This window comes from Dermacentor silvarum, chromosome 3, assembly GCF_013339745.2.
Source record: "Dermacentor silvarum isolate Dsil-2018 chromosome 3, BIME_Dsil_1.4, whole genome shotgun sequence".
NCBI lineage: Eukaryota > Metazoa > Arthropoda > Arachnida > Ixodida > Ixodidae > Dermacentor > Dermacentor silvarum.
In genome coordinates this window covers 159,853,954-159,864,908 of record NC_051156.1, presented here as the reverse complement: position 1 = coordinate 159,864,908, position 10,955 = coordinate 159,853,954, and the positions used below count along the sequence as shown (strand labels likewise).

The 10,955-nt window shown below is 50.9% G+C and overlaps 1 protein-coding gene across 2 annotated transcripts in view; it reads left to right on the top strand.

Moving 5' to 3' along the window:
* The window catches only part of LOC125944036 (uncharacterized), a 30,560-nt gene extending 20,819 nt beyond the window's left edge, over positions 1-9,741 (top strand). Inside the window, exons 1-2 of one of the 2 annotated variants that reach the window (XM_049663771.1) lie at positions 4,710-5,510; positions 9,270-9,741. In XM_049663771.1, coding sequence (XP_049519728.1) covers positions 5,087-5,510; positions 9,270-9,571 — 726 coding nt within the window. In that variant the 5' untranslated portion in view covers positions 4,710-5,086 and the 3' untranslated portion in view covers positions 9,572-9,741. Of the gene's footprint in view, positions 1-4,709; positions 5,511-9,269 lie in introns of those variants that run through there. The other variant, XM_049663772.1, reaches the window with a different exon arrangement.
* Positions 9,742-10,955: the final 1,214 nt, after the last annotated feature.

The following is a 10,955-nucleotide window of genomic DNA, read 5'->3' as shown; positions in this document are numbered from 1 at the left end:
TTAAGTCATGTCATGAATGTCATGACATGCGTGTCATGTAGGTCATGAAACAGCCGCCTAAAATGATAATGACACAGCGAAAAAAGATTAACACTCAAAAACCACTGAAATGCAATGTTGCCAGGTTTGGATATATATAGCCAAATTGGTCTACAGAAATTTTTTTTTGGTGTCGACTTGGATGAGTTGGCTATGTGGCTATATTTGGGCTACTAAAAATCTGCGACTTGGCTTTGTTTGGGCTATACGTGGCGCCATAATCAACGCTCCAGAGGTGGTTCTGATGGAGTGGAAACAAATCTCGAAGGCTATGTTTTATCTGGCTGAGCCGGCCGCGCGGCGGTACGTGTGCGTGGTCTTTTTGCGCCGTTGTCTGAGCCAGTGGCTTTGATATTTGATGCACTTAAGCTTACTCCCCGCTTCATCGTCAGACACCCAATCCCCGGGCATCGGGATGAGCCTGGGAGTACAGGGCTTTTCACAGTACACTGTACTTACATGGCTATGCTCAGAAAGTGAGAGCAATAAAATAGGGTCGGGCGATCGTGGCGCCGACATGAAAGAAGGGAAGCACGGGTAGAAGACACGCTCCAGTGTGTTCATGGCCATGGCTTCTGGGTGAAGTATCGCGCCCGCCGGGCAGAGCTTTCGACCGGCTCCACGTTTCTCCACGCTAAGCTTTACTGCCATTTTCCTTTCCCTGCCAGATTATCTTTAGGGGCGAAGCTCCTTGGGGTCTAGCCTTGTCCGTCCGCCGTCGTCCGTGCTCACATCGACTGCCACGCCATCTGTCTGTCATGGATAAAACGTTGCATGCAGTGGCTCAACGTCTATACACGAGATGGCGCTGCTGTGAATGGCGCGTTCCAGACCACACAATCTCTTTCTGCCATGGACGAACGTAAGGCGCGGCATGCTGCGGCTCAGCGTCTACGCAGACAGCAATCTACTCCGGCGGCGAGGGCGCGGGAAGCATCGGCAAAGCAGCAAAAAACGCCAAGCGGACCCGGATTTGAGGGCGCGGAAGAGGCGGCAAAGCGGCAACGCCGACAACAAGCTGCTCTCTTTGGCACGTACACACTAGCGGCAAAACGCGCGCGGCGCGCCGCCGGCGACAAAACGCAGCAGCGGCAGGCCGGCCACACCGGGGCAGTCTTGCCCCGGTGTAAACTTACACCGATTCAGACAGTGAGTGGCATCTGTTGTCTGTCACTTTATTTTAACGCATGTTCTTGGCGTGCTAGAGACCTAAGATGGCATCCAGGCTGATGTAAATGGACACTATATAGAGTGTGTCCCAGCTAATCCGGGCCAAGCTAACTACAAAAAGAGAAAACAAGATAGTACGATCATACTTATAATAGCACCAGATATCATAGCGGGAAAGACTGCTTTTGGCTCATAAAAAAAGAACTGTGGGCGCGTTCCCGTCACAGACTGCTGAACTTTTTCTACGTCATAGGCAGAGGTCACGTGAGGTCGATGATGCTGAACATTATTGTGCGTTAATGGCAGCTAAGAAGTAGAGTTCATAGTTAATATCACTGCAAATAAGTAAAAATAATAGCTTAGTACTATCTGTCATAAAATAAAAACACTATGATTTCGCCCTTTGAAACCATGAAGAGTCGACCGTGACGGCGACACGGACATTTTGTTACGACGAACTTGTGCAAAAAAAATTGTTGCAGTGGCTTAGCTCGGCTATGCCAGGATATACGTAGCGTTAGCAAAGGTTCAGCTGAAGGTCCGAGTCGCACTGGCGCTTTCGCTGAGTTTCACAGTATATTCAGTCGATCGGCGAGCCTTGACGTCATCGACGGCGTTTTGTTGTTGCTGCAGGGGTGGTCGGGCACGTCGCTCAGCCTCCTGGCGACGCCGCTTTGCTAGACGTTCGTCCCTTTGCTCCAGTGTCTCCACAGCACGTTTAGCCTTCTGTTCATTCCTCCTACGCTCAACCGCTAATTGCCAGGCAACTACTTCGGGATCCGATGAGTCAAGCTTCTCCGTTCTTCTGCGCTGTTGAGCAGCATTTGCGCTCTCCTTCTCCATGGCTATACCACACTGGCAAACGTCAGTCAGAAGCGCAGCGGCTCCAGCACAGTGTCAGACGGCGACTGCACAGCGAGCGCGCGCCGGCGCCAGTGCGTCTACCACGGCTACGACGTCACTCCTCTGGAATGCGTAGACCGGCGGCGGTGAGTCGCGCGCGGCGGCGGCGGAGTGCGCGAGAGGTGCCGGCTCCGGTGGCTCCGGTACACTGTAGCTGCTCCGGTGCGCAAGCCGTGTGACATCACTGATCCTTGCGCACGGCTCTTGATGTGCCGCGCGAAACGTGCTTGGCTAGGCCAGTGTAGCTAACGCTACAAAACGATTACCGTAGTCTAATATGAAAATGTATACGCAAATAAATATGAAAATAAAAATGGCTATATTTGGCTACGAATCTTTTTGCGATTTTGGGGGGTTTGGCTACATTTGGGCTACAATTTCTGTAGCTTTGGGCTCCGCCGCCTTGTACGACCTGGCAACACTGCCTGCTGCGTCGCGTCGCCGTCGATGGGCGAGCGCGTCTCGGCTAAGTTGACAGTTGTGGCCGCTGCTTTTGGTGAGGACGCCACTGCTACGGTACGCAAGCTACAATGTGGTTGCCTCAGGATTTATGCGTGTTGGTGTGCTCTTTCTTGCGCATTCTCGTGTGATTTTTTGTGTGATCGTGTGTGTGAGCTGCTTGCCTCATGTTTCCTGTGCTTGAGTACGGTTCTCTGGTGTGCACGAGTGAGGCAGAAGGTTTTTTCTAGCGGTGTGATGCCGCGAAGCTGTTGTGTGCCGTATGTGCAACTCGAACACGAGGAGAGGCGCTAAGTACCACGAATTGCCCTACGATCTACAGCGTCGGGAAGCGTGGCTGAAGAATATTTCTCGCCAAGGGCCGTCGGGGAAAGGAAGCAAGTGGGAGCCAAGCGACAGGTTGCTGGTATGTTCATTACATTTACTGAGAATGACTATAAAAGGAACACGCAGATTAGGCTTTTGCTTCTGACTGTGGTCCCGACTGTGCTTCCCGGTTATCCGCCGTACATGCAAAAAAAAAAAAAAAAAAAGAACGCGCAGCCCGGGAAACTTTTTTTTTTTTTTCGAGCCCAGGAAAAACAGCGGCCGCAACTGTTAACTCAGCCGAGACGGACTCGCCCACTGGCAGCGACATGACGCAGCAGGCCGCACCTTTTTTGCGTAAAAAGAACCACGAATGGATTGATAAACTCCGGGCTGTCCAGAAGGCCCACGATGTGGCCCACGGTGAGGCTTGGCCTTCCCGTCCCAACACTGGGAGCGGCCCGCAGTCTTGCCCCTACAAAAACAGGGTGAAGATTCTTCCGGACCTCAATAAATTTTACTACCTACCTACCTAGGGGCCGTGCCACTCACTACCAGCACAGAGAGAATATTGAAACATGCGAGCGGAGTTCGGTTGAAGAGAAGAACGAAGCTGGGCTGGATCGGGTGCGGCGCTGTGGACTATTTTCGCTGAGCGATACCTTCGCATTCATCATCTTGTAAATAAACGCCATCAATCGTCTTGAAGTCGTCTTGAAGAAACACGTAAATCCACTCCCGATTATTCGTAATAGAGCACTGCTTTTCATTTCAGGTGAGTCGAGCGGGTAGCCTTAATGGAGAGCATTCAGGCTCACTCTACGAAAGATTGGCACTCCTAGGGCAGACTTTTCACATGTGGGCTAATCGGCACTTCTAATAAGGACTTCAATATTCAACCTCTAATGGTGCAACTATAAAACGCGTTATTTACGGCCTGATTAGAGTCACTGTAGCGCGTACGAACGCGGCTGCGGAAACGCTTCTCCGTGAACGGCTGTACCAGAGCAGTGGCGCCAGAGCGGGCGCGAGGAGAACTAGGCCCGAGACGCCGTTCCGGCGCCACGCAACGGGCCGCACCGTTTTTTTTTTTTTTTTTTTTTCTCTTTCTTTCTTTCTTTTCTTTTTTTTTTTTAATCCAGCAGCCGTGCTTGGACTCAGCAGACGATGGAAGCGAGTAGCGTTTCCGACGGAATAATCGCACGCTTTGAGCCAGCTACTGGCTGGCTCATAGAGGAGGAAAGGTATTCTGATTGATCAGGAACGTTAGGTTCAGTGCCTTCATTTCAGTTTCTTAGGCAACACGTCAAATTTGCGTCACGTTACCAAAGCAAATCGGGGCCATCAGGGCCGTTTTGTAAGCGTCGCGCTACAGTGCACTGAAAATATTTCTAGTTCACTTGTACGTCGCGCCTACCTCACGGCTCTAAGAAAATGCCGGAATGTTCAGAATAGAGCCTCTGATAACCGTTCACCACCCTTCGCATCGTCCATCGTCCTTCGTATCGCGCCTGCGTTACGGTCGTGGGTGGTGCCTTACGACGGAAGTCGGTGACGTAAACCTGACAGACCGTCGCCTCTGCGATTAGCTCCCGCAGCGCGCCGGCGCGCTCACGGAGCTGATCGCGGAGGCAACGGACAAACGCGCGAATGAGGTGTGGGACGGAGCGCCTACCGCATCTCTTCCGGAACGGCAGCACACTGACACGCACGCGTGACGCAACCGGTCGTACAATCTGGGTAGCGTCACATTGCGTCAACTCACTGAACTAAGGCGCGCACCAACCATTGGGGAGGGAGCGATTGCTCGGCATTGAGAAAATGGCGGCGGCGCTGGTTAGGTGAACAAAGGAGAAGTGGTAACGCATAGCGCTAAGGCAGGGCTGCGTATTTACGGAGGCACACAGATAACGCCTGCCACAAAATCAGCGGCGTCGCAAGTGTTGCCTGGCCGCGAAACGAAGAAGACTTCAGAAGACGGCGCCGGCAGCGCCCGGGTTCAGTTCGGAAAACTCGCACGCACAACGGAGCCGCGCTTGCGTCTCCGCGAGCTCGCCTCGCAGCCGTCTGCTACACGCTCGCAGAAGAAGGCGCACGCTTCTGCACATTGGACGACTCTGCGGCCTGCTTCTGTCGTCCTTCTGTGCGTCGTCATTTTCCAGCAAGGCGAGCAGTTGCGTGGACCTTTCTCCTTTGTAAGTTTTGCACTATGAACCGCGACGGAAAGAGAACGGTTGTCAGTCGTAGTTGCTTCTGTGAACTCACGGATCGGTCGCATACTTGTTCGTCTGTGGCACATGCGGAAACACCAGATGTCATGACCGAAATCGGAAAGCAGTGCAGTGCGACACCTTGTCGTGGCCACGGCAGCCGTGGAGGCCGTGGCAGCCGTGGTGGCCGTGGCAGTCGTGGAGGCCGTGGCAGCCGTGGTGGCCGTGGCAGTCGTGGAGGCCGTGGTGGCCGTGGCAGGAAGCCCGCAGCAACCGGGGACGGGGTGTTCACGTTGGATGAAGTGAAAAATTCTCTCCCCCGTGCCATGCCTGCGGCTTATGAGCAACCCGTGACGTCGATCATCGTCAAAAAAACGCATTCACCTAACAGACGTTGTTTTGAAGACGCCGCGAAGACCACAGGTGAGTTGATACGATCTTAAAGCACTCTCGATTGTTGAAAACCTACTCGTTCTTGCGAGCATGCGCTCGTTTCGCGAGTCAATGTGGGGTTGTCGGAAGGCTTCGGAATTCCGTTGGCTGCTTTGCGCAGTAAATGTGACAGCGGTCTTCAGGTTTTTCCGCCAGTTTTAGACAGTGTGTACGCTAGCGATAGTGCATGACGCGCAAAAATGGTTAGATGCTTCGTGGAGACGTTGAGGTTAGAGGTCGGTGCTCCGCCCAAGTGCAGTGAAAGGAACCACGCATGGCACGATATAGACGCGTTACTCTTCTCGGGAGTTATTTAGAGAGAGAGAGGAAGACATTCTTGACAATAGAGGCAATATGACGAATGGGGCAGAGAGGCTTGATATATAGTAACAAGCAGACGAAGTCAACAGGCAATAAAGCCAAGGAAAGCATCGTAGAAATTACTGTTTGTTTAATTGAAATTAGCGTTAAATATTCTAGAAGTCTTCTATGGTTACTAAAGCGAAACGAAAATGATTGTGGAAGAAGACGCCGGGGTGATCCTCGTGCTACACTAGAACGAGAGTATGGAGCCGCAAGTTGACGAAAGAAAATGAAAAGTGACACATATATGTGAAGCACAGCTCTTGTCCTTTTTGGTGCTTCCACATGTGAGTCGTTTGTGTTTTACTCTGTCGTGCTCATTGTCTGTGCTATGTCGCACCTCGTTACACACGGATACGTATTGTGAAGTGTATATACAGCCGTGATATACACACTTTGGGAAGTAATATCTGGAAACTGGTCTCATCCTGGAAATTCCACATTCACCGTGTGCTGGCGTCGATAATCTCAGGTACAATACATGCAGGGCGGTCATTTTTAAGTTTTATGGAATTTCTAAAATGACATAATTCTTCTCCTGGAGCAGCATTGTTCGTAGCGGCGGTCAGTACTAGCACGAGAAATCGAAACACATACTCAAATAATTAACAAAATTCACTAGTTACCTTCGTAATTCCTCACGGCTCATATTACAATTTACGAATTGTTAGCCGGTGAGCTTGAAAGACGAATCCACTCGAAATTAATTTCCAGGATGAGACCTGTTTCGAGATATTATTTCCCAAAGTATGGAAAGAAATACATGGGCGTTCCAGTTACTTTCGTGCTTCAATGCATTTAGGCGTGGACACAGAATAGAGGAAGAGGTCAAGGAAGCTGGCAACCAAGTACAGGTTAATCGAAAGTGTAACTAGACATCTAGTAGTCATGACAAAGAAAGTGAGAGAAAAAGAAGACCATAAATTTGACGCAAAAGATGGAAACAAAAAAGACGACGGAGAATTACAAACACTGCAAAAATTAACTCATGAGGGAAAGTCTGTATGATCATGCAAAGGGAAGTGCGTTGCTATTCGAGGCCTGAGCTGGCTGCCTGAGGACAAAAACATACCGGAGCAAATATACGCCACAGGATGAGACACGTATGGGTTGGAAAAGAGAGAGAGAAGGGGGGGGGGAGGAAACGAGCTCAAGATTAAAATTGTTGTGCGAGGTTTGCTTGCTGGAGCCGCGCACCATCAGAATTGGAGAACGCTTAAGCTTCGCCTTTACGCGTGGAACGCGATAGCATTCAAAGATCCCTGACAGGCTATCAGGCTTTTTTCTCGTATATTCGCATTACAGTCCGACGCTATCATGCCTGTAGGTTGTAGTTAAGTCGTACTTTACGATTTTTTTCTGGCGGATTTTGCTTCGAAAAAATAAATTTTTGTTCACTAATCCCTTGCGCCATGGCCTGTGTGGTCTGGGTGGTCCGGGCTGAATTTCTCCGCCACGGATGCCACCATGGAGGAAGGAAAATATAGGAGGGAGCATACCGCAACGCGATTGTCGCCGACTGTGGTGGCCCAACACGTGATAAAAACGTCACAGCACAGAGGATACGTCAGAGCGCGCGGTAGGTTTTAGTACTCCCGGTTGAATTTTTTTTTTTTTTTCAATGCCCATTCGAAACCATTTGAAACTCTTGAAGTAAACAAAAATAAAACCAAGGAAAACAAACAAGGAACAGTCTCCTTCCTTTCTGCATACTTAAAAGGAAGGGATCGAGACACCGACCAAAAAAGGTTGAAATATATTTAAAAATACATTAACGTTTCGGCTCCCCCACGGGAGCCTTGTTCGCAATTTCTTTCTGCATGTGAGCAGCTGCCGGCCGAGCGCGTACCGAATAAAAGCTACCGGTAACCAAACGTCTCGGCAAATCTCGATTCTCCGTGATCTCGACGCAAGAGGTCACATGTTGGGCCACCACTGCGGGCTACACGAAGCGTTCGCTTGCCAAGGCTGGCTGCGTGACGTAATGCGTCCTCCTATACATTTTTCTTCCTCAATGGATGCCACTGACGCAGATGCTGACGCCGAAGCCGACACCGACGCCAGATTTGCTGCGACACGGGCCCCCTTACGTGTCGCTATCTCGCAAAAAAAAAAAAAAAAAAAAAAAAAAACCGGCCCATCGTAGTCGCATGGCAAGATATTCACCCTGCGAGACAAGTGTTGAGATAAGTAGGAGACTATTAGAATATTGGTGGAGAAAGCAGGGAACAGATTGATTATATATATATATATATATCCACAATATGCATCCTTCATCTTTTTCACCTGCATCTAATCATCATCCCTGTGCGCGTCATCTTCGTTCGGCGGGTGGCTCGGCCAAACAAAGGCGTCGAGGCAACAGCTGTGCTGCTGTCTTAAACGCACACATCAGTGCAGCGTTGAATCGCAGGATCCGGCAATGAAACAGGTGAAAGAATAGAAGCATGTATCACGATTTTACTGACGTTTCCGCCGGGTACCAGCCTTCATGCCGGGCCACATCAAGCGATTTATCGCGTTTAAATCACTCATTGAAATATTGGAAAGTTTGAATTGCGCCGCACAGGCACCACTGGTAATAAAATCACCTCCAGCACCTGTCGAATCACTGCTGCAGTCCTACAGTTGACCTGCCTATAGGGGCGCAGGGCTCCACCCAAAAAAAAAAAAAAAGGGACAGTGGGGTAAAAGCACTATTTCAGGGCAGCGGGGCGCGCGCGCACCTCATTACACTTTCCTGCCGGGGAGCGTGCCTAATGGGACGACGGGATCAAAATTTGCCAGCACGTGCAGTCCCGGAGGCCATGGCGGCGTTTGTCTGGTTGGGTGTTGCGCCAGCAGGTGGCACCGCCGACGCGGCCGCTGTCATTGACGCCTACGGTAACCCGGTAATCAGCAAACGTCATTGCGTTTACCGGAATGCCGCACACACTAACACTCGCTAAGGAAGGAACGCAGCCTGTGTAGCCTGATATTTTTCATCCTATACCCTCCCCCATACGGCACACTAACCAGACCTCAAGGTGTCACACTATGCATGCTTCAGACGGTATCATATCCCAACCTGAATTTATTTCACATCAATCCAGACTGCCCTAGCAGCGGACAACGTAGTACTTTAAACCACATGCTCTGGGGATGCCCCTCGTTACAGAGGGACCCGCATCGATGCACTGCAGAGGAGTGGAGCTCTGCTCTTCAGAGCTCCGACCTGTCACGCCAATTTTGGGCTGTCCTGAGAGCTCACGATGCGGCGTTGGAGCTCGGTCTCCCCGTCCCGACCTGGGTGTGGCCCGCGGCTTCGTCGCCTCCCTGAGAGGGGGCAACGGAGCTTCTCAGGACCTTCATTAAAGTTCTTTGTCTGTCTGTCTGTCTGTATTGCAGAGGACAGCACGAGTCGCTGGTTTCGTCTTCCAAGGGAGAGCCTTTTCACCCAGCCTCGGAACGAGCCGACGAACGTCTGCAGTCAGCCTTGCATAAAAAAGGAGGCGTCCAGCGCAGCTTCCAGCGCGGGGACTTCCGGCGCAGCAGGGCTCCTAGGGCTGCCAAGAGACATGCTGAGCCTGCCTTCCGCAGGCGTGAGGCTGGAGGGATGCGACGAGGACATCGCTGAAGAGAATCCGGGGCCACAGTACCCGCCTCTCTTCACGTTCGGCGTCTTCACGAACGACATCCTGCTAGAATGAAAGTGCACCGTCAATGGCGGCACCACGTGTATTTTGTGTATGGTGCGCGTACTAGGACAAGTACGCGCGTTTCGTTTTAGCGAAGACCGCTTCTTTCGAAGAACGCTTCGAACACTGTACATAATAATAAATGGCGCCTACATTGAGGCGTTTACTGTTTATCCATACAAGGCGTGTCATCTCTTGCGTTTATAATCGTTCGCCGGATTGTGACTGCGACGTTTTCTATTGGTTCCGCTTCGACTACATTGAACCGTGGGTCATTTGTATGTAGGCAACATAAAGAAAAGTACAATAACTAACAGATTGGGTTTACCTGCCCACGTGCAACGCCGGCACAATGAAATACGCTCTCAATTAGGACTGCCGAAGTATGTTGAGCATACGGTGTTTTTCAACATTGGGAGGGGGGGGGGGGGAGAGCAACCAAAGCATTGCACGAGCGTTTATGATTTCTGCCCTCATTGGAATACGGCCACCATGGCCAGGAATAGCATCAGTGACCTGGACTTCAGCCGCAGAGCATCGTAGCCACTGACACCAATGTCGAAATATTTACCTCACAAAAGTTGTACAGATCGCAGGCAGTGCAACAATTGATGTTACGCGAAGCATTTTGCAGGTACCTGGCTGCTCCAGTGTTAGAGGTTTCGCGACACAATACCAGGTCGACCATGTTTGTGTAAGTTGACTAGTTGTGTGTGTGGGAGTCGCGATCACACGTGTATGTGACGACAACTACACGACGACTACCACGTTACGGTGTCTAGCCACCGTAACCACGTTGAAGACGATAGTACGGCCGCAATGACTCGATTTTTACGCCGGCCGTTCGACGCGTGCTTACGGCATGGCAATTTTTGGGCTCTACGTAGGTAGTGGACAAGCATAAGTGTGAGAAACGCGAATTGTGACATCAATCAGCGACTATGTGTTACACATTCGTGCCTAGTTATCGCCATCTCGTGTGTTGTGTGTTAAAACGACGATGACATTTGTACTGCGGCGAATAAATGTAAAGATATAATTAAGCTGGGTGATCATGAAGTCGGTACACCGTCGCAAAGTCTCTACGTAGCGTAAGCTGCAACGAGAAAAGTGGGCCGGTCCCGGAGATTGTGCAGTCAAACATGGCGCCTCAAAGTGCGAGCCTTCACAAGGAAAGAAGAGTAAGGGACACGAGGCACACGCGCCGAGTGTTTCAAAGAGCTGGCTGGCTTTGGAACGAGAGAAGTATGCGTTCGATGGGGTGTCAGGCTATAGGTGTCCAAATTCACGCACCATAGGATGGCGCCCTGTGGATTTCATTTGCGGATCTACAAGGCTATGCTTCTAGCGAAAGCGATTTCGGGAGTCGAGAACATGTCATAGGCGGCGAGTTTTG